The sequence below is a fragment of the Metopolophium dirhodum genome, chromosome 2, assembly GCF_019925205.1.
Source record: "Metopolophium dirhodum isolate CAU chromosome 2, ASM1992520v1, whole genome shotgun sequence".
Lineage (NCBI taxonomy): Eukaryota > Metazoa > Arthropoda > Insecta > Hemiptera > Aphididae > Metopolophium > Metopolophium dirhodum.
In genome coordinates, this window is record NC_083561.1 from 41,517,065 (window position 1) to 41,543,173 (window position 26,109).

The 26,109-nt window shown below is 26.7% G+C and overlaps 1 protein-coding gene across 1 annotated transcript in view; it reads left to right on the forward strand.

Moving 5' to 3' along the window:
- LOC132938940 (lutropin-choriogonadotropic hormone receptor-like) overlaps positions 1–26,109 on the forward strand; it is a 90,845-nt gene that overhangs the window by 3,898 nt on the left and 60,838 nt on the right. The window contains exons 2-6 of the mRNA XM_061005920.1: positions 316–346; positions 14,630–14,852; positions 15,739–15,813; positions 17,736–17,810; positions 23,070–23,147. Coding sequence (XP_060861903.1) covers positions 316–346; positions 14,630–14,852; positions 15,739–15,813; positions 17,736–17,810; positions 23,070–23,147 — 482 coding nt within the window. The remainder of the gene's footprint in view (positions 1–315; positions 347–14,629; positions 14,853–15,738; positions 15,814–17,735; positions 17,811–23,069; positions 23,148–26,109) is intronic.

Consider the following 26,109-nt stretch of genomic DNA (forward strand, 5'->3'; position numbering starts at 1 on the left):
TCAGCTAAGAATATAATTAAAATTATATTTTAAAATAAATCTAGGTATTGAAACAAAAGATTAAAGTGTATATTATAATAATAAATATAATTTATGAAAAATAAAATAGTATCCATAAGTTATTATAATTTATTTACAATATATTTTTGTAATGAAAAAAATTAAGTATTTACCAAACAAACATTTTTGTTCAGTTGGGTATTTATATTTTTGAATTGTACTAAAACGTTATCTTTTTGTATAGGTTTTCATTGAAAACTATTAGTATGTAAGAAAATGAACACTGTCTAATATTTATATATTTTTATTTTCTAGGAATGCATTAAACCTACAGAATTCATAATAGGTAAGATTTTTACAGATATGATTATAGAAATATTAGACGATGTTAATTTTTTTACATACTTATAGTTTTCAATGAAAACCTATACGAATAGATAACGTTTCAGTATACTGTATAATATAATAGAAGTCTGGAAAAAAAACTAAATTTAAGAATACATGTAACAAAAAGTAAAATGTAATAATATACGACATTATTGACAGTGACTATTAGCTCTCAACGTTTTAGCATAAATCAAACATGAAACGAATTGAACTTAAAAGCTATCTTAGTTCTAACACAATGTATGTTAAATAAATCATCGTGAAAAAGTTTTGTAGTAGGTTCGAGTTAGTATAGTAACTGATTCTCTTTTGCGATTTGAGCAAAAAAAAACTAATATAATAACCGTGGTTGTTATCTCGATGTATTTTATTTTAGTTTTACATTTTTCTCACTTATAAATTAAATATTACATCATACGATTTTTAGGTAGAACGTAAAAAATTCTCTTCGTTTCTGAATTACATAATATGTAATAATATTTTGTCATTTTTCTTGATAACGTAATATGTAATATCATTGGAAGCCAGTACGTATTTTATTATGTACTAATATCGATCAAGCAACAATATTATTCATCGATATTTTAGCTAGGTGCCTAATCAAAATAGAATAATATATAATATTTGGGTTTAATAATTAATAATATATATATAATTACTGTCGTAATGTTTATGATGACATCTCGGCTACACTGCGACTATTTATGTATTTTTTTTATACCATCACGCCATCACGATACCACGTATAGTATAATATATTATATGGTTATTCTCAATAATAAACTTTTTATTTCACGTACAGTAAATATAATATGGGTTGAAAAATGTGTTGTTTGCGTATGTGTTGGAGTACGTGAAAAATAAATAAAATTTGAGTATCATGCTCATTTCCCTTAGCATTGAAATACGTACTCAGTGTTATTGTCGTTGTACAATTGAAAATTGTCTGTATGATTTCCGTCAACTTTCCGGAATTTAGATCACGTAGACTTGTACACGCGATTCATATGTGTAGTACATATACATAATATTATTATGGTACGTATCGAGAAAATAAGCAGTAAAAGTAAAGCATTATTGGACGCGAGTCGGGTTTTCGTTATAATCAAAATATTAACCCCGTAAGTTTGTTTTTAGTAAGGACGTGCCATTATTTTCATTTGTTTTGGTACGTTTTCACTTACATAATATTATAAAAAATTGTTATACTTTGTTTTTTTGTCAGCAATGTTTATCATATACAGTATGATGCCAAAACGTCAGTCCATATATTATAATGGATTATCTAATGTACCTATTTGAACTAAATCCTTGTATACAAATAAAATGACTTTAGCATAGCATAATATTATTTTTATTAAAAATATTAAATAATAAAATGTTATTTTATATTTTACGTATAGGTTTTTAAATACATTGTAATATAAATTTAGGTTCATTACTTAATTTATCTTTCAAATATTTTAATATAATTTTTAAATTCATAATAATCATCGCAGTAATGTAATTTTAATTGCATTTTATGATTATAAGTCTGTTTAATTATTGTGTTGCAAACTTTAGCGCATTTTTCAAAAGTAAAATAAAAGGTTATGCAGTCTTTGTCACTTTGTTCATTTGTTTTATAACAGCTCAGGACAATAAATTAATATCATAAAGTTTAAAATTAAAACGTAATATAATATTTATTTATTTATATTCAAAACTAATGCAAGTTGGGTAAGTGTATATTTGAATACACTTTTTAATTCGAAAAAATAGTAAGCCGTATTTCATATAAACATTCCATTTTTTTAAATAGAATATTTTTATTAGCTTGATAAATATGTTTAGTATTTTTTAGACTTTTGTTGCTGTTAGTGTCAATAAAGTATATTCATTTCGGTGGTTGAAGTTTATTTAGTTAAATCCATATTTTTGTAAGTACATAACAATTAAATTGTTTCCTAATCTTCAAAATAAAAACAATTGTATAATATTATGATAAAAATAAATATTCGCTTATATATTTTATAATAAATGATTGTTGACGTTTTTTTACGATAAACATAAACATATTATTTGATTGTTTATTTTGATATTTTTTTTATTATATGCATGTTTGCTTACTTAAATGAGTACAGAATAACAGTAAACTGAATTTGTAAATAAAATGTATTGTTGAATATAAACTTTATTTTCTATGAATGTTTGTGATCTGTTTAATAGTTATTACACTTAGAATTATTAAATTCAAAGTATTATTTGTTTGCTCTAGTAAATTAATTTTTTACTTGGGATTTAAATTAATATGGAATATTAATAGAAGTTGATGTTGAAAAAAAACGTCTTGAGTTTCACATTGCATACCTTTTTATTTAAACGACCAGTAATTAAATATACATTAACTATCGTTAATATAAATAATATGGTTATTTGAAAATATCAAAATTCTATACTTACATATTCTGTTGTATAATATTTAAACATTTTGATGTTGATGTTATATATATTGTAGGTAAATGTTAAAACAATAAGAACTAAACATTTAAAAATATTTAGTGTTTCATATAATTAATCATAAGTATAGGTACATAATAATATGCCATACTTATTTCCATGATCATTTTTCCAACTTAAACTAAAATAATATTTTATAAAATAATATTATGAACATTGAACATCATGACTGTTATTTTGTTAAAAAAATATAATATTTTTTCTACAATATTATGTGTACCTTAATTGCCTATTCGGAACGCCGTCGTACATTTCAAAATAAAATATGTTCTCTTCAAAAAAGTTATAATAATATTATGATTGAATATTACAAAAAACATTCTAACAAAATTCCACTGATCATCTTTTATAAATTAAAAATACACCAAAATAACATAGTTTATACAAATTATAGTATAAACCTAGATTTATTTTAACGAATTATGTTAATGTTTTAAATATTAGTAATTTGCTTATGATTGTATCCTACAGGTTAAATCTGTGTGGTAAATGTTGAATAAAAAAATGTTGATATAATATTCTTATCTTAAAATTGTCCACAATTTAATACAAAATACGAAATGCATCTCGTGTATGAATTTACAGTTGACTCAACATTTGTGAAGAATGAATCATTAGTATGCATTATTGAATCCATTACCCATATTTCATGGAACCCCCCCCCCCCCCACACGAGTTCTCTCACGGGGTCCCAGTATCCATGTACTTACAATTATTATCATTATTATTATTTAATTATGAAATTTAAAAAAATATTTATAAAATATCCCATAATATATTATTGCGTAATGCAATAGTGGTATAATTAAATGTGGCCATTTAGGCATATATAAATAATTATTTTTAAATAATTCAATCGTTGATAGTTATTAAGTTCTTATATGGCACTAATCGATATTTATATGCACTATATTAATCACGGTATTGCTTTTCGTTCAGAAAAAGTACTCTATTTCGAATATTGTAACTTAACGCTTAGAGTAATTTTCTTTTTAGAAGGAAAGGGGTTATTACGTTTACATTGTTAGATGAACTATTAAGGATATTTGCTTGTAATTGTTTCGAAAAATTTATAAAAGGTTCAAGTAACCGGGGATAGAATGACAAACTCAACACTGTTAAGCACTCTATCAATCAAATATAAAAAGTTTTGTTTTTTTGTAAGTTTTCATATACTTTTTCAAAACGATGGATAGCCGATAGGCATTTACGAGAAATTTGTATGAATTACGTATCTTAAGTGACAGTTGAAGACATACACGTTGATTAATAACACAATAGATTCGTATTATAATATTATAACGTTTATGGGTAAATTGGTGTAATTACGAAAAAAAATATTTTTTATATAAATTGAATATGGAAAAATAGTTAGAATGAAGTAAACACGACATTTTGAAGAGTGATTCTGGAAACATCAAACATGTATGGGTATTTGCTAATTATTTATTTATAGTTATTTAATATTTTGTTGATTATGTGGTCGCGCTGTGTTTTATATTTAAAATTATACTTGAATTCAAAATGGTAATTATAAATGACCGACAGTTTACATTTATATTTTCCATTAAAATAAACTCAGGATTAATAGCTTTAAAATACCCTCAGTATATTAATATTATACATTTTTTTTAACAATATGTTTTGCTGCCGATCTCTGATATGGTAACAACTGTATAATGAATATGTATGTAAATGTGAATATAAGTTTTTTTTTATATTATTCAGTTGGTACCTACTTAAAATTTGAATGAATCTATATACAACTCTAAAGGTTAGGTCAGGTGAAATTTGTCATTCTTTAATAATTGAAATTACCACAATGTTTGTGGGTAAGCCTTACAGTAACATTATCTAAAATTGTATAAATATTAAAACTAGTTAAGCTATAATACACAACTGATGTCTGATTTTATTTGATTCATTAAATATTGTGATATTGGATTTTTTTATTGATTTGTTTATTATTTTAGAAGTTTCTGTGGACATGTAACATGAAGAAATCAAATTTCAAGCATGAAGGACAATTAAAAAGATTTCCCGACATCCACAGGAACTTTAAAAATAACAATAAAATCAGTAAAAATGAAAAAATATTACTAATCATTATGGCTATGGTTGGGAAATCCTTTTAGTTTTCCTTTACGGTTGAAACTTGTAATTTGATGTCTCCATGTTAAACATTACTCGTATTTTATGAGAAACAATATTCCCTACCAAATAACTATACAAGGCTAAAAATATATACTCGGTTTTAATTGGCAATTTAACCTTTTTTAAACTAATTTAACCTACGGTCAATAAAATATGAGAAATTATGTTAGATTGACTTGTGTATTGATTTGAACATAATATTTCTGAAATAATTATCTAAGAAAATAATGATACACATTGGCGACTGCATTTTTGGTATAATTTTACTTTGAAGTATAGCTGCCAATAATTATCATCCAGCATATTATACATTATAGTGTTATACAATAGAGCAAGTGCTACATTCTTTTATTTTAATTGGTCATGCGAAGTAATTAATTCATACAGAATTTTAAAAAAAAAATTATATATTATTGGTCCATTGAATTATCTTTGGTCATAGATTAATAGAACTTACTGTATTATGTAGTGTAATCTAGATATATCATGGAAGTTTTTTTCACCCAATATATTTGTCACTCCATACGAGCTCACATTTTACTATAATATACAATAGGCTTGACAAGTTAACTAACTTTTTAACTCGTTAATTTCCGGCTTTAATAGTATACAGCAGGCATTCTACATTTGTACAAGAAATATTACTACATTATTTGATAAATAAAAAAGTTTAAATTTTTGACATTAACGTCTTGTCATTAGAGTGATAAAATATGTAAAAAAAAACAACACATAAAATTGCTAGTATTATACGATAATGGGTGATTATGTGGAGTAAATTAGAGTTATCATTTAGATTATAGATATTTGACTTGATTAGTTTATAATTTAATCACTTGACTCCGCCAACTTCAATTTAGGGGTAAGAAAATGTAATGGACTGGTTGAATATAGTACAATGTAAAATAACATGAAGCAACTCATTTTTAAATTTTTTCAAGTGGATGTCGTTTTGGTAAATTTATCGTAATCTCAGTAATCAGCTTAAGTCTTATGGATTTGAGGAATTAATGTGTAAAAAAAGATATAGAATAGATTTATGTTCCTATAATAAATCAGTAAAAAACTGTGATTGATATAGTTCAAAAATATTTTATTTTTAATAATAATATATTATACTATTATTGTTCTTGGTTGTAATTTAATATTAATTAACCTTTTATTTAAAACAAAAATATTCTAAAGTATATCTTATCATATTTTATATTATAGTTACCTATACTTACTATCTTTATTTTTAGTTTACAATTAGTAATTTATTTAGATTGAAAGTTGAGGAACTCAAAAGTCTACATATTTTAATAAATAAGAATGATCTTTAACACATAAACACAAATAAGGTACCTATATCGGCCATGACATCAGTACATATTATACTAAATTTGTATACAATAATGGTACAAAAAAAAAAATATTGAAAAATATTCCGAGCAAATTTTGGTTAAAATTGCATTTCTATAATAATATTATGAAAAATTGTCTACACTTGTTAATAGATTTTTACTACGCTTAAGCAAACTAATAAAATTACCACTTCAGTGTGTATTTTAAACAAAATATTCATAAGCAATACGAGTGCTATTAGAAAAGCATTTTTGATTTGAACCAAATATATTCATTACTTATTTAAAAAACTATTTAACTATTATAACTAATTAAAAATAAATTAAATAATTACCTAGAAATTAAATATTTATAAATAATCTATTCCTAAAAATCAAATATAATATTGATATCAAATCATTATTTATACAGTTATGACATATTAGCTAACCTATGCTTGTAGCCTTGTAGCTACGTAAATGTTTTATTTAGTAGTTATATTTAGTAGTTAGATAAAATTTGGACACTGACTTTTTGGGTATAATTTTGTCATATCGAAACACATTACAACAAATTATAATAACTTAACCAATATGGATGTATCATACACGCTGTGTCGCAATCATTAAATATTTAATGAACTAATGGACCCCTAAGTATGATTTAGTGGCCCACGTTTGATCCATTCAATTTTAGCCTAATCATTAAACTAAACAATTGTTTATGCAACAAGACAATATAATGTTGTTGCGTAGTGAACAATATTATATATTTTTGAGATTTTTAATTAATTTTTTTCACGACTATTAATGTTTGAATATAATATTATATAGGACGTGACGTGTCATGTTGCTTAATTTTCGAGTGGTCACCAACCGAGATAGCAAGGATTTGGAGGAGCGGCTTGACACTAATGTCAGACAGAAATTTTATTATACTGGTGTGACCGCTCACACACTCCCACCACAGAACTCTCCTCTCAACCACGATATTATGCACAACCATATAATTATTTACAAATTGCCCAATACCTACCGCAACGCGTATAATATAATATATTCTGAGTATACTATAATAATAAATAATGGTATTGACATGGTTTAAACAATTTAAATGTAAAATACTGTTTTAAAACTCCATTGAAAATGAATTAATAAAGTAGGGATACAAGTCAAATATCTAGGTAATTATGGCTATTCATAATTCTTATAACATTTATAAGCAATTATTTTTATATAATTACATAGTAATATTTATAATTGATTGTATTTCGTGGGTTTTTTAAAAAAAAAATTATTGCCGCTAGATATTATAATATTAGGTATATAGTGTGTCCCAAAAGTCCCGTATCTCCATAGACCTTATACAAGTACTTAGTATAAGGTCGCTGTGCGTTTCACCCTGTTAGTATCTCTGTGGCAAATCAATACGTTTTAATGTGGTTTTTTACAATAATAACTAATAAGTATCGAAATTCTAACTGAATGGCATTAAATTCAAATTCATTTTTTCAAAAATACTAAAATTTCCAGCAAAAATTTTATGCAACTAAATTTGTACATATTTAAGAACCATTTTTCGACTACATATTTATGCAAGACAGTTTTTTTAAAAAAATATTACATTTGAGAGAATATTGTCCAAGTTCATATTATAATGTAATAATAAAAATAAAATAAAGCATTACGAAACCAAATGTGATCAACAGTATCATACAGGTAATGAAAAAAGGCTTTTACGATTTTATGAATGGACACTACATAGAATAGGCCAGGGTTCAATATTTGTAGATAAATTAATTTTTACCGACAAATCTACTTCAATAAGAAATTAACAATAAAGATTAAAAATATTATTTTGAATTGTAATTTTAATCTTTCCTAAAAGTTCCCCAAATAATTAAATATTTACAAATAGTCACAAAAAAAAAAAATCCACGTTCCATTTGAGATTTATTAAAGTATGAAATATGTGTTTTGCAAAATTTTGGATGACAAAACTGTTATTTTAACAAAACTAAAAACTAAATTTGCTTTAACTTAGTCGATTTTCATTTTAATATATTTTTTAATAAACTGTTTTAAAAATATGAAAACAAGAATGGCCTTCTTAAAAATGTAAAAATATTAATTTCATATTAATTTTTTTTAAATTTTGAATTAGAATTTTTTAATTAATTACTGTTAAAAAAAGTCCATTAAAATAAATTGATTTGTTATTCATAGATAAATATAAGTGATAGGGGGGACTTTTGGAACTTTTGGTACATATTATAATACTCCATGTAGGTAATAATAACTGTAAATCACGATATTTTTTTACATGGAATATAATATGATGTATAAGATTCATTACACAATGTGCGAGTTATACACCCCACTAATTTCAGTTGTTAATGTCAGTCACTTTAAAAAGAAGTTTATACTATAATTCAACGTTTCCCAACCTATCCTGTTATGGCGACAAATTTACTCTTTGCCGGGTAGGCGAAAACAATTAAGTATGCCATACAATAACATTAATACCTAATCATTTGTACTACAAGCAATCATTTTATTTTAATATAATGAATAGTACTGAACAACAATACTGAACAATGAATACTTAATTCTGTAAAATAAAATATAGATTATTATTAAATTTAAATATTTTGGTAAACTTTGAAATAAAATACAAAAAAACTAAATAAATAAAAATGTACAGAATATAAAAATGATATTTGATTTAATTTGTTCTCTCGTAGTCTTGATGCACTGCTCAATTGTATGGACAATCGACATAATATTATGAGCACCTGTTACACGATGATACCATCAAAAGTAAATAGTGCATTTACCGATAAGACAACCAATTTCCCACTATCGTAATAAAATAATACAAAAGCAAATACAAAAGTTACTATCTGTTTAGTTAATACCTATGTTCTACATCAGTTACACTTCACATTATTATTATACGCTGATGTATCAAATGAAACTTGACTTAAGAATTTTTAATCAATTTACGGTTACAATAATTTTTATATATTTTTTTTATTTTTTATTATTATTATAACAAAGATATTTTCCATGTTAATAGTTCACCGAACAGCTACCATATCAAGCCATATTTTGTGACCCATAGGTTGGGCTTGGGAATGGGAAACACTGTGCTATATGGCCAGAAACGGAAGGACGTACGGAAATAAAAGCTGGGTAAAAAACTAAACTAATAATATATTGGATTTGTATTAATAAAATAGATTGCAGACGAATCAAACGTGTCACACACAAAAAAATACGTTAGGTTATAAGAGCATTTAAAATTTTTTTTCTGATCATAAATATGCGCATATATATATATATATATATGCAAAATTATGTACTCCATACAGTTTTTGTTTAAGTATTAGAATTAGTCAAAATTCCTAAATGTATTTGCTTATTTGCTTTCTATGAAGTACAGCAGAATTCGCTTATAACGATATTCAAGTGACCTAGAGAATCAAATCGTTGTACTTTGTTATATCCGAATGCCAAAAAACATATAGGTACTGCAAGTGAGATATAAAACTAACCAAGTACATGGCTGGAAATCGTTTTATCAGGAATATCGTTATATACGGCACCGTAATCACTAATAAGCGTTGTATATTACGGCTGTATATTCATTATTGCATTCATTAAATAAGAATTTTGTATAAATAGAAGTATAATTCCAATCTTTCGCGGTGGTGTAGGAGGGGGTGAACAATAAATGTTGGCTATGGTGATTCTCGTGGAGAAGTATTGTCGACCGCAGTTCCTCTTCCGGTCCTCGATACCGTGGAAAAAAATAATAAATAAAAAGAGCTCGCAATATTCTTAAATCGTATCTACTAGTGGTCATCTGCAGCTGGTTCAACTCATCTCGTTTTAATTATTTCAGTGTGTGATTCCAGTGTGATATAGTATGCGAGGAATGATAAATCATTAGAATTAAAAACGGTTCTGAGCGATCCTCATAGCTAAATCTGCGCTTGATTACCTATAATTTTTGTATTTATTTTCTTCGACACCGCTTTTGTAGATTTTCTAAGAGTAAATGTAGTAGAGACAATAATTGACAGAGCATAGAATTAAGAATATCCAAAAATTTACTCGAGCATAGACAAAATTGAGAAAATTTTAAATTTTAAGTCCAAACTATAGTTGACAATCGATTGATAGGGTTACTCGACAAGTTGAAACTTTTGGAGTACTCCTTCTAACCACTTCTAATGAAAACAGCGTAATTTGAAAACACGCTCACTGAGAATTTAAAATTCATATTTCTAGCTTCGTTTTGAGTGAAAACAACAGAGTGTATATTTATGATTTTATGAAATATTATTACATATTACCTTTTGTTTATATTTTAATAATATTGAAGAATTTATTCGCTCAGAAAGTATACTTGTTTCAACATCCTTATAAGTTTATTCCTCTCTAGGGTTGATTAAATAAAACGCATTTATAGTTTAATCTAATTAAAATATTTGAATTTAAGTTTAAAATGTACAGATTTGTTAATGCAAACATACCTTTAATACATTAGATACTAAACATTAAATGTAAAACAGAAATATTATTATTTATTTGTTTAAATTACTTTACGTTTTAGTTAACATTCGTTGTATATTAAATGTGCATCTTTTTTTGATACATGACAGCTTTTAACCTCCAAAAAAATGTATAATTACATGTTAATTCTTCTAATTTTTTTCACTCCAAAATTTTAAGTCCTGCGCTTAAAAAAAATGGTTGAATCCGTTAATGCTATTTGCATATTTTAAGTTTAATTTTTTTAAACTTGTATAATAGATCAATACCACACTTTTATTACTTAATATTACCTAATATATGATATTGTTCTGTGTAAGAAAAATAAAAATGTTTTAAACATTAAATAATTATTCAAAATTTGTTTCTTTCGGTCATTAATACAAGAAACCTTCTCTGTTAACGTAATTGTACCGATCAATAATAACCTTACGACTGTGAAAATCAATCAATCTTCTACAAAACGGAATAAATGAATTCTAAAAAGTCTTTAAGGCGTAAAGTTCAAGAGAGAAAAATAGAGAGGGAAACCAATTGAAAAATGTAACGTTGGTTTTTTTCTCCGAACAAGTTAACGGATTCATTCTCAATTGGCGCCGAAGCCCACATATATATAATAATATGGCTATTATTATGCTGGTTTAGAATTCAGAAATTTTCTTGATTTACAGAAAAATTCGATTCTAAACGTTATAATGTTAGCAGGGGAACCCAAATTCTTGATTAATTAAGACTCTTGGATTGATGTCCACATTGATTGCATATAGCACCATAACTTTATAATTATCAATATTTGGAAAAGTTTAGGTGATAAAAAGATTCATAAATTATTTTAGGTTGGGTTATACCGCGGTTACCTAACCAGATCATATATTGTATTATTTCCATATAATATATTAAGTGTTTTTCGACATTAAAATCTAAACTTCTTAAATCTCATATATTACGTAAAATGGAAGAACGGAGATTTAAATTATTACGACGAAGGTAAAACGCACAACGTACGGCCATTTTGTCGCGTAATTTATTATATGGGCGATCTAAGTATTCATTATTATTATTATTGAGTTGAATACGTTATCATCTCGCCCGCATACCACGAGACCACCGAGACCATGTACCGTATATATACCGTGATATTTAACCAGACGATTCGAACCACCGCCGCCGGTGGTTGATGACGGTTTGATATATTAACACTATGATAGCGTGTACGATCGTGTTTTGGTGTCTTGTAGACGTTTTCAAGTGCAAAGTCTTTCGAGAATTATTATTATTTGTGCCTCGCGGTGTTTTGTCCAAATGGCGTCGGCCGCCTAAAATTCGAGCGACTGATAACAAATTTTTGTGAAAAATTAGGAGTGTATATAAACCGTTAATGTATATAATAATTATATAGATTGGCGATAATAAGATACTCGGTCGATTTTATATGACACAACACACAACGTACACGTAATATGAACCGTACAATAATAATATGGTTTTAAAAGGGCCCTTGTATGGATACACATTAATGTAAATAAACTTATGACGTATAAAACTGCGAAATTTTAATTTTTAAAACAAAAAAAAAACATTTGTTTATATTTGCGATGAATAACTATGGTTTATATATATGTTTCGAGTTTTTACATTTGTAACAAATATAAAAAACCGGAAAATAGGAATTTTTACACAGTTTTATTCGCCTTTTAAAAAATTGTTCACGTCCAAAATACCGACGAATTGTTAAATAATTCTAACTATTCAAAAATACATAGTACAGTTTTTCGGTACTCAATGATCGTGACACAAATGATCATGTGGTTCTCGTTATGAATTTCTCATTTTACTACTTTCGAATCGACGAGGACTTGCGATTTTCATTACTTTTAAATACTTTATTGGTATCCAGAAGGACAAGTTAAAATTGTACGAACGAGTTACAACGATCAAATATAAAATTGAAATCCATCACGTGCAATACATGTATATATAAATGTCTTATAATAAATAGTTTATCGAGCTTACGTGTCGTCATGTGTGAACATGCTTTTCATTTTATTTGCATACGATACTTACCAGTTGAACTTCCAATAAAACAGCATTTCGTAAATAAGTAATATCATAGGTACCCATTATGATATATTAATCATAAAAGCAATAGTGATTATATCGCTTAACGAAATAAACAAGGTCAATTTATTGTTGAACAAATTTATAATTTTAACCGTCTATAAAATACAAAAATTGTACTCCATTAATATTGTAAAATAAATAAATATTTTTATACTCGAGGAAAAACAAATTTTCTTTTACAGCAAATAAGAGAAAAATAATTATTCAAAGTCATATTTTAAATAGTCAAATAAATTACTAGTTTTAAGTTCAGTTCAGTATTATATAATAATAATATGTTAATAACACAAAAAAGTGTTTTCATTTCTATTTTATGCGTCATTATTCACATGAACTTTTCTTCGAATAACAAAATGTTACGTTTTTTTTCTAATAATTTAAAATCCCAAATGACAAGTACATTCAGTGTCGAGCACGTCGTTATTCTCCAGGGGAATTACGCCTGGTCGTTCATTTGTTTAAAAACATTTCGAACGTGAATTCACGTATAATATCTAGACTTTGGTGTTCTAAAAATTACAGATGGGACTTAAACAATTTAATAGGAAAAGTTTCGTGGTTTTTTTTTTTTTTTTTGCAACAATAGAGTAATTCCACAGACACGACATTTTCCACTTAATAATTCTATGTGAATGTTAATAGTAATCACTAATCTAGAGTGAAAAAAAAACTTCTATTGTCGTTAAGTTTGTTTTGCAAGCTGACAGAATGATGTAACGTTCACCATATTATACAAATTGCACTCCAGCATATTAACGGATTATTCCTATTATTATTACAATTATTTACAATATTTACCATACAATATCGTCATTAAAATGCAACAATATTAAACACAATATATTTACGTAATGAGTATTGAGTTCAATCTAAAAATCGTTCAATATTTTATCATACCTATTACCTGACATCAGTGCCACTGCATAGGTAATAGGTACTTACATATAGGTATAATAGTGGTATATTATAGTGTAGGTATAGTTATTCCAGGCATATAATAATTTTTTTAATTACATATTATGTAGGTACATTTCTATTCTAACTTCTAAGTATTATCAAATATTATAGTATATTTATAAATATATCACATGATATGCAAGTCGAGATTTTTTCATCACATTTTTCAGTTCATCGTATTATTCTAACACAGCGCTAGCGGTATTTTCGGCATTATATAATACCGGTAGGTATACCGTGATTTGGAAACCGGTAATTACCAAAAATACCTTAAATGTTTATAAATTAAAATTTTTATAATCAAAATAATAAACATAGTTTTTAAAATATGTACTATTTTCCTGGCTTGAAAGACATCTAAATTCATCGAAAGTACGGAATAATAACGATAACCGAGGTAGTTGTAAGCTAGTATAGTAGTATGTCACCATCTACGTCTACATTCAAACAAGTCGTTTACGTAAACTGATTAGGATCTATATTAATCTGATACGATTATAGGTATATTATATTATATTTAAACCCAATGTATTATCCCCTGAAAATACGATTTATTATGTTTCAACTTTAAAATCGTCGCTTGTAAAACTATATTTAAAAAACAAATTGATGAAATTTCTATGTTCTAGGTCTGAAAATGCCACCTAAGCATATTGTCACTGGTGTTGTAGTGCTTGTTTTGATTTCCGCTGATTACTTATGTGGTTCGGTTGGAAGTGTGGAAATCGCCATGGCTCATAAATTTTGCAAATGTTTTAACACGACTAATGACAAGGAATCGGTGAAATGTCAATGTTTTCACAGCGAACTCGAAGAAATTCCAAATGATCTGCCTACGCCTTTGCACATGTTGTAAGATGATAAAATGTCTTATATTTCCACGGGATATGGACAATCGACCGACAACCAAAATACCGACAAGGCATTTGATTGACAATAATAGTATTAGTAGTGATTTAATTTCACTTTTAATTCATATGCTTATTTTAAAAATCTACGCATAATATGTTAATAATACATTTTTTTTAAATATTGTATACTAAAAATATAAAGACAAATATAAAAATAAATATAAATTAAAAAAAATTATTTGTAATATTATAATAAAAAAAATAATGTATAAATGTATGCGATTGTAGAGTGTACATTACATGGTTAGGTTGTGAGCAATACCTCGAAGATACTCCAAACGTGTTTTACCTTCACGATTGTTAAAAGCAGTCTTCAAGCGCTGTTCACGTTTTTGTTTAAGATTTGTCGGGCGTGGCTTTGGAGCTCCCCGAAGAATTGCTTCGATATCTGCATCAACCTTACCCAGGTATCTGGGTCGCTTATCCATTTTATGACCAATTTATTTTCTTCAACAGTATCTCGTTCGATGGGAAAGTGAATTCAGCAATATATTTTATTAGTTAAATGTATATATGACATAAGTTCCCGGTTAAATTATTTTTAACTAGCCATTACTATTTAATATAAGACGATTTTTATCATTATTTAATATTATTACTATACATTGTATTTAAAAAAAAATGTATTATTAGCATAGTCAATAGTAAATAAGCATATAAATTAAAAGCAAAATTAAATTACTACTAATAATATTATTGTCAATCAAATGCCTTGTCGGTATTTTGGATGTCGGTCGATGGTCCTGTCGGTAGAATGGTTGTCGGTCAATTGACCCAGACCCATTTCAACATATATAGGTACTCATAATATGTATTTTTGTTTTAAGGATGATTGGAAAGGCTGCAATTGTAAATTTAACAAAGGATTCATTCACTAACTACAAAAAAAGCCTTACAGACATGTAAGTATACTATACATAATATTTTTTAAATACAAATCATAATATATATATAAAAAAATTATTGGTAGTAGTTTTGGAATTCAAACTATTTTAAACAATTTGAAATTTAAGAATCATTCAATTTTGTTAAAAGCTTTTGTGTATAATACACTATTATAGATTTTAGTTTATTTGTTAAAACTATATCTATATTCTACGTATATAATTATACAGTTATTAATAATATGTCATTCGTTATGCACTACATTGATTTTGGAGACAACAATTAGCTTGTGAGATAGATTTTCCGTATACCGATGAGGGTTTCCTTTTAAATAATTAATAGTACTACTGTACTAGAACATTTATCGTATCCATAAATATTGTATTTATTAAAAGTTTAGACCAAACTCGCGATCTGAGATGGAATCGTTTAATCATATTATTTATTACATAATAATTTAGTCGGTGGAAACAGATAACGAAGTTATAAATTGTGTAAATCCAAAAATTGAAAGCAAAAACGCATCAATTGATATTGATAATCACTACCTGCCTCCTGCAGACTGTATATAATAATTACTCAATTTTCATAAGGACGACAGTATTCTTAGGTGTATTATGTAATAAAATATAATAATATATAATTAAATATAAATCTTGAGATTATAGGCATTTTTAATAAATTAAGCATTATATTATTATACAGTTAACTTTATGACAAATTATTTATAGATATTCTGAACAGTTTTCGATCAAGTCGGTAAAGTCGGTACAAACTTGTTTTCTAATCAGAATGTATCGATGAAGTCGAAATAAGCCTTTTTTTCAAAACAAAATGTATTAGTGGAATCGATAATTCGCCATCCGCCGATTGTGACAATCGTAACTAGGTCACTTCGTCACTTATACTGCAATTATTGTTTGTAAATTATAAATATCTATTATCATTAAATACGAAAAAAAAATGCATGAAAATTATTACCAATTTGAAAACTGAGTTCCACGCGTAAAACTTTCCTCCGAGATGGAGTAATAAAAATTAAATATTGATAATATAATTAATGGATTAATGTGATAGCGACTTGAATACTTGATAACAATAATCAGATAGTATAGTAATAGATAATAACTTGTAAGTTGTACTAAAAAGAAAATTTGAAAATATATTACATTTGAAGATCAGGAACTCACTCTGATCTGAACGTTACAGATCTTAGACACAAATAATTTTTTAAGTTCATTACGACTTACCACTACATTATTATAAATTTATTATGTTTTTAAAGAATTTAACGTTTTTGTCAGAAACTTATATAAATAATAACAAATTGCCTATGTTTAAACCAAAGTGTACCTACTATTTTATACGTTGTCTTAAGTCTTCATTATTTTCATTTATTGATTTAAAAAAAATTGTAAATGTCTAATATTGTTTTATAAATTATTATAATTTTTGTTAATTTGAAAAATTGAACCCAAGTACTACACTGCCATAGAATTGGCATTAATTGATTTTCTTTATCGAGAGAAGTTGGGAAATTGACATTTGGAGGAGTTTAACTGTTTTCATTGAGAGTAGAGTTTCCAGATGAATTGTCAAATCATTAATTTTTTTGAATGTTTCAAAGTTATCGTGGGAACCAATATATTTATAAAATATCGTGTTTATTTGATTTAAACATTTTGTTACACTTACAATTATTTAATTTCAAGAAATGTATGCCTTGTACGCTGCTAAATATTAAAAGTAAAAAAACTATGACAATAGTTATTCAAAAAAATGTCTATTAGGGCTAGAAATAATAATTATTGTAAAATTACACATAATAATGTTGATTTAAGTACTATATTAAATTTAATTTCTAAGTACTGTAAGTTTTTAAATTTTTTTTTTTTTTAATATTCAACTGATAATATTAATAACTTGTATTTATTTACAGATCGTTAAGAGATCTAAAAAATTTAGTTTACATAGAAAATGGCATTTTTGATAAGATGGAACAACTACGAACTATGTAAGTACCCACGAATATGGTATACCTTAATAATTTTAAGATAATCAGATACGTGTTTATTAAAGCAATTTCCTGATGAGCCCTTACTGCTTTCAATAAAGTCCTAAATGCGCGGCACATTAAGAGCAGGACGCTATTGCGGCGTGATTGTTATTTTTGTCTCAAACATATTATGTAACATAACAAAAACACTTTAACACTTACAAAAGTTTTCGGAGAGTCATTTTAAAATTTTTTTTTTTTTATAAAACTTTAATTGAATAATATTTTCTAGATCATCTTGTATTAAATATGCCACATATATGTACCTATATATAACGTTGTAATGAATAAATTCCTTAATCCTAATTTAGGAAATAAACATCAATAATTGTTGAGTAGGTACTAAATGTACTACAAGTTGAAATGAGTACGGTGACTTGTTGAAAATAACAATTTACATAATATACAATCGACTTACATGATGCTTTAGATACCTAAAATTGTTGTCTATCGTTTCAATGTTACCTATATAGATGTTAGGTGTTAATTTCTAAAAATGTAAGTACTTACTAAAATATACACATCGCTAATGACAATCGATCGGCATGATAACCTCTTTTAATAACAGTTGTTGATTTCATATTGCCATTAGTAGAGCAAAGATAATAAATCAGAATTGTGCACTCTTTTTAATAAATTCGATTAGTTTCGCTCGGAAGTTCATCTTAAACTCTTACGAAAGCGGGAAAAACTAACTTTTCCAAAGAATTTTGTAAAATACAAAAAAAAAAAAAATGTTTTTATTTCATAAATTGTATTGTTAAAGTTCCGTTACAAACAGAGTCTCTTATAATATTTTCATACACTGTACTGTGCGCAGTGTGCAGCGTATGACACGTACTGTTACCCAAAGTTTTTTTGTCGGCAATTTTGATTCACCACCAACAAACTGCCTGCACGCGTAAAATATTTCCCCCGGGAGCCGAGAGGTTTGAATTAATCTTTAAATTGACTGACTTAATTGAATCCTTAACAGTAAGTAGATTTAATAATAAAAAAAACACACACACACACGCACACACGTATATATTATACTGACATATAATATTTAGGTGTAATATCAAATATGTGTATTTTCTTTGAGTATTTCATTATCAAAACTTTTCCCCTCAAACTTCAGCGTGTACCTATACCTATTTTAGTTTTCAGACGAAAGTAACCCACGCAATACGTCTATTCGGTGATTTATTTGATTTTTTTCTATTCTTTTTTTTTTTTTAAATACACATTATAGTTGGTACTTGCAGGTATCCTCCAATGATCGATTGATAAACGTTACTAAAACAAAAACTCTAGTGTTTGGTTTATTTTTCATGAGGCTTTTAAACTGGGTCAGTACCTAGTAGTGTCCTAGTATCACATTATTGGTAAAAATAACATTTAAAATAGATAATAAACTTTATTGGGGATTATTATATTAGTGTTACTATGTAATAATTAAAAGTTTTATTGTATAATATTTATCTTAAAAGTTGATTATACTTTTTTGTTCCAACTCTACATCATCCATTGTAAGATTTATAGACATTATTTGTGTTATTGAACCATACGGCAAAATCAATAATTTATAAGTACAACTTATAACTTTGTACCTAAACCTAACACAATACTATACTATTGTCTATTGCTATAATAATATATTGTGTGTACAACCATATCATACTATATATTATATTATACATTTATATATTAGTGGAATTTGTTGGACGATTACAACTACGTATTATTTTTATTTATTTTTAGATTACGATCCATGTGATTTATGAGATTTTATAACTTTTAAATCTACGTTTTTAAATTGAACATCCGTAGTTTACGTTTTGAACTAGATAGTAGTAGGTAAGATATAATAAGATAAAAATAATAAACATAACATACGAATTCGTTTCTTTAAATATTGCATAACAATAATAAGTATTCCAATAAAATTAGATGATTCTTTTAACAGTAAGTGGGTTACTCTCGAAAAGTTTTTAATCAACGTTTTTGGAAAACGTCCATTTTAAATTTTAGAATAACGTTTTTCTAAGAATTTTGACGTATTGCACAATTCCAATGCGCATAATCAATTAGTTATAAATTATAAGCAGTTCAAATTTAAACGAGATACCGGGCCAACATTTTGAGAGGTATAAATGTATAATTTTACCGCCACTAGCTTACTCTACCCTGATTATCTAAACTTACAAGTTACAAGTTATGACTAAATAACTACTCGTTCGAAATTCGATTTATATATAATATATTATGTATCCCAGAAAAATATTTTTCTTATAAATAATAATATATGAAATTAAAAATGGACGTTGTTATTCGAAAAAGTAAAAACTTAATACATTTAAACAATACAATATAAATAATGAATTATTGAAAAATATAATTTAAAAAAAACAAAAAATGTTGTTCTGCAATGAATTTTATTATATAAGCTATTTAATTTATGTAAAACAACATTTTCATGAACGTTAATATTTTTTTTGAGATAATGAGCATTTGTTGCTGAAAAATCATTTTGTATATTTCATACGGTTCAAATAGTTTGCAAGTCACAAATACATTTCTGTCCGTATTTTTGGTAATGATAAAGTCGATTTTGCAGTTTCTTAAGATATTATAAAGAATAATTGGAATTTCGGCACAGACACTCGGTAAACGTTTCGTCCAACGCCAATCAAAAGGATATTATTATAATTTAATACTCGGAACACTCACTTTAATGTTTAGTTTTAGTCATCTAAAAAGTGTTATTCTGAAAAGAATCACATCGTGTTACCGTACAATACGTCATACCTATACCTATATTATATTCGTTATAATTACTCTCTGGAAGCGTAAATCTTCCAACGCAGCGAATCTCGAAATATACTCGTTTCAAACAAAATAATAATCTCGCACAACATTCAATAAGAAAGTTGATTTATATATTATTATAGATTATTTATTTTTAATTATAACTGTTTATTTCTTGTTTTTTCTCACCCACCCGGGGAGGGGGGGGGGGCAAAAAAAAAATGATCCGTGGTAAAACGTTCTATAACTGGTATTCGACTATTCGAGTGATGTTATTCGCAGTTATACCTATGACGTGTATCTTATAATATAATATATATTTTTATTTTTAAATTTTTTCCAACCATCTTTAATATAATGTGTGTTTGACGTACAAGCACCTTCAGAGTAAATCGACTGTGTTCGACACTTGCACTTTTAAACATCCATATATGTATACCTGGAAACGTCATATTTTTAATAGGTTCTTTTCAAATTATTTTAGCTGACTTTGCAAAGTTAAAGTACACGCGTTCAGTAACATATTATTATTGCATTGTTATTTATCACTATCACATTTGAGTAGGTATATTACAATAATGTTATTATTAACATTAAAACCGTAATTAAATTTATCATTTTATTTATAAAACATCATCATCGTATATAAAGTTAAAAAAATTACTTTGTTTAAAAATACAAACTCGCCATAATGCTAAAGTAAAATAAAAATAGTACCGCGGGGGATTCAAGAACTCAAATAAAAATTGTTTATATTATTTACAATATTTAAAATTTAAATAATCATGATAACTATTTTATAAAACTTAATCGCTGATTATAATTTATTTTCAACGCATACCTATATTATAATATAAACGTGATTTTATTATTCGAAAACAAAGGTGTTACTATATTTAATATTTCAAAATGTTGAAAATGTGTTGTATATTATTTTTAAATTTCAATGTTGATGATCTCAGGCTGAAATGTAAAGCTGTCACTTGTAATCGTAATTTTTCAATAATCGGTCATATCTACTTTGAGAAAATCATTTGTATAGGTACTTACATATAATTTGTAACTATGAAGTATGTATCTAAAATCGTAATTATATTAATTTTCAAATCAACTGGCACTAAGACCGAATCTACATTATAATATGTATTAATAAACTTACGATTTCCATTTTTTCCCCAGTAAAATTTTATAACATGCATACGCGCCATAGGTTGTGAGTAATTTAAATTAAACTATGCATTACGATAACATAAATTAAAACCAGTGGTCATGGGTAATTTGGTATTTGTAATCCTTTTATGCAGGGAAAGACTAGGAAATCATTTCAGACGTGACAGGCATTTTGACAAGGGTTCCCGAAAGAGTTGTAGATTAACCTCATATAATATATGTTACATCTTAACATAAAGGAAGATTTTTTTTTTCTGATAATAGCAGTAATCAATCACTGTGCCCAAAGTGGACATACATTTAAATAATGGGACAGTTCTACCTACTTATTATATTTTGAACATAAATCGATATAAATTTAATTAATGACAATTTTTCGACCGCAACATAAAATATACATTTTAAAGTACTTAAATTGAGCATTTTTAGTTTTTGTTTTTAACTATACATATATATTTCATATTTAAATTATACACGGTACTCACTAACTTACACATAAAACATAATCGCATGTGAAATTTGATTATTTTTTATAAAGTACATATAAGGATTATTTATTATAGCATTATTGTTTTAAATCTAAAACAAATCAAAATAACACTGATGTGAAATATCTTAGATCGTTTGGTTCGACTTAATTTAGAAACTGAGTGGTGAGCATAAGCATGTCCACGGTCACGGTGTGTATTTTTTATAACTATTTTCGAATGTTATATTAAATCTTCGAGAGATTAATTTTGAAGTAATACAAATATTATTATATTATGTGCATTTTCGTTGATTACTCTATTAAAATTAAGTCTCAAAATAGTACACGTCGCCCTTATTTAATTATACATAGATATAATGGCGATGTATGTTTAAATATTAATAGAAACCGAATAAGCACATAAACTTATTGATCAAATAAAAGATTTTCATGCAAGTTGATTTGCATAAAAAAAATAAATCAAATCTTTGATGTATTTTTCGCTAACCAACAGATATACATTATAATTTATAATAATAATGAAAAAACAATAAGGTTTATCATTTTTCAAAAACGCCATAATGTACCTACTTAATATACGTATCGGTATTTAACGCAGTTTATCAAACAGATGTCAGTAGATAGCTCGTAATATATAATATTATGTAGCAGCGACTTTTGGTTTTAAAATTTAATAAATATACGTACGATGATTTATCGAACCCGAACACTATAATATGTACAATAGCAAGACGCGATGGTAAATGTTTTTTATTTTTCTGTTTCAGTGTTATTCGCACCGCTCCGAACCTTAAGGTGATTTCTCCGACGCTTTTCGACGTGTATTTGCCTAGATTGAACATCTTGTAAGTAAACTATATGTATATACCTATTATATGATATGTTATACGCAGTAGTATACGAGTAAACGATTTTTCTTTGCAAGCCCGGATTAAGACCTAAAGTCTAAGACCCAGCGGCCGAAGCTCGGTTGTGATTTGTGGTAATGGAATACAAAATACAGTCTTGTACTTATTTATATGATTGAACATTATAATATTGTATCGGGGACCAAATTGGGTAGAAAAATAAACCTTTATCATTTTGTAATCCACCGATGATATCAAAATTAATTGATTGTACATAGTACGTAAAAGTAATAAATGATAATATTACTCTCATTAAATTTAACTCGTTTTTATCACTTTAATACTTACCCAAAATATTACCATTAATATACAATAATACGATGACACAGTACTATAACATTAAAAAAAAACATACTTATTATTTTATTAACGCTAGACAATATACAATAATATGTACCCAGGTATATCATATTATTATTTTGATTGAAATAGTATAATTTAAATGTTACAATTTGCTTAAATAAACACACGATTTAACAAAATGTATTTATTTAAAAATATATTATTAACTAATTAAATTGATAAAAAATAATTTTTAATCCCTAAATTTCTAGAAATAGTTAAGGTAATATTTATGTGTTATATTTTTTCCCATTTAATATTTCTGAAATAAATAGGTATACATTATGAGTATATACATTTTTTTTTTCAAAAAACACCATAATCTTTGGAATCTGTAAAACAAAATTAATCATTTTTTCCTTTTTTTTCACTTCTACCTATGCACAACTGATCTGCTTTTTTTGTTGCAGACATTTCTAGATATAATATTATATTTAATAATAATTATTTTTTTAATATATTTAAATTTTCATAATTAGATATATATATATCTGGTTTAATTAATTTTGACCAAAATAGGTACTAAAGTGATAAAGATATTCGATAATAATTATCATCTTTTTGGTCCTGATCTCCCTTCAGAGAAAAAATATTATAAATATTTTAAAAACAGAAAATAATCGAAAACATTGTCTAGTTGTGACTTGTGACACAGCTTAGTATACTATACCTCTACAGATGGTTATAATTTTTCATTAATTTTGCATGTCTTAATATGTAATATTTTTAGACTGTAAAAAGTACAAACGACAACTTAATTAAATTTCAAGCTAACAACGCTATAATACGGGACCTTTACATAGGTAGGCCCCGGGGACGTTCCCCTGCAACCCTTTAACCTGAACCTGAATGGCTGGATACGCAGGTTATGTGTCAAGGGTGGAAATGAAATCGGTCGTTAAATGAGCGTATAACAATTTCGTATTTCCACTCTCGGCGATGATTGTTGGCACATGGGTAGGTATTGTGTATGGGTATATTTGCACATCTCATTCTCGTCCATTTATATATATATATACCTAAATATTATGTTTATTTGAAACGTAACGTAAATTATAATAACGTTATATTTTGTTTTGTGGAGTAAAGTGCAAATAATATAGTTTAACGTTTACGGTGACACACTTTTTTACGTACATGCTATTACGATTGCCGAGTGAGTGGGTCGCTGGTCGAATGTCTGCGAGTGTTGCTTATTATATATTATATTATAGTTAAGGGTTAAATTTAACGTGACACCCATAACCACGCGTTTATGTCTCACTACCGATATAATCATGTGGTCACATGTATGTAATGTGTGTGTGTGTGTGTGTGTGTGTGCGTGTGAACTTGGTTGTATTGTCGACAAAATTATTATGGTTTGTAATAAACACGAATAGAGGATAATAATCGTCGGTAAAGATACTGTTATTCTCTGGTATATGGTATACGTCTGTATCCCGTAAAAGTGAACACAGGGTGTCTCAGAACGTTTCCAGTCCTCATCAGCCTTCTGCGGTTCTGCCTAAATTTTAGGACTACATACATTCGGTCTACCTATATTTTAGTACATATTTATCATCATTGGTTATATCATTATGTAGGTATAGTCATATATGTGTTGTATATTAGCTAGCAACTAGAAATGATATAATTTTAAAAATATTGATTTCTGTGCTATTTATAGAAATTTGAAATTTTCTACTTTTCAAGCCTTTTTTTGATTTATCAACTATCCCTATTATACAATATATACATGATATAATTTTTGTCTGCGAATAGAAAACCTTAAAACAACGTTTTTTGGTTATTTTGTCGTGGTTCACAATTATTATTCACGGGGTCTTGAAACTATTATAATTTAATATACAAAAATACACAATGACATTCAAAAAAAATATTAACATTAATTTAAATACCATGAAAATATGCATACCGTTCTACGACAAGTCGGTATTGACTCTAACAATTGACAATAGTATATTATGATATTATAAATAATTAATATTTACTATTATAATAATTAATCATATAATAAATGCAAAGTTTTCGACGACGATTAATTCAACCAAACCGTATTACTCATTGACTACCTTTATAGTAAAATAAATTGCTGTATAACTTGGTAATTTAGGCTGACATATCGTCTCCGCTCAGAACCATTTTTCAAGTGCAATATGATTTCAAATGTATTACACATCCATTATATACAGTTACTTATTCAACAACAAGCTGTGCACTCGACGCCTACAACTTACAATGTACAGCTGCAGTGCAGTCGAGGACGAACACTGCCGCCGTGAAGTTATCATCTATAAATTAAAATCAGTCCGTCAGTGGCGTATACGGGAGGGGGGGGGTAAAGTTATGGTAGGTTGACTATAGGCTAGGCTAGACTAACAAAATTTTCATTAATAAAATCATTTTCGGATGAAATATGTCATAGTTGTCAACTTCCACACCTCAACAACAACAAAAAAAAATTTAAAAATTCTGGATATACCATTGGAAATCACTATACCTAAGGTAGGGCTGCGTTCTACCATGTTGAGGTGGTCCAATCTTTTGTAGTTGG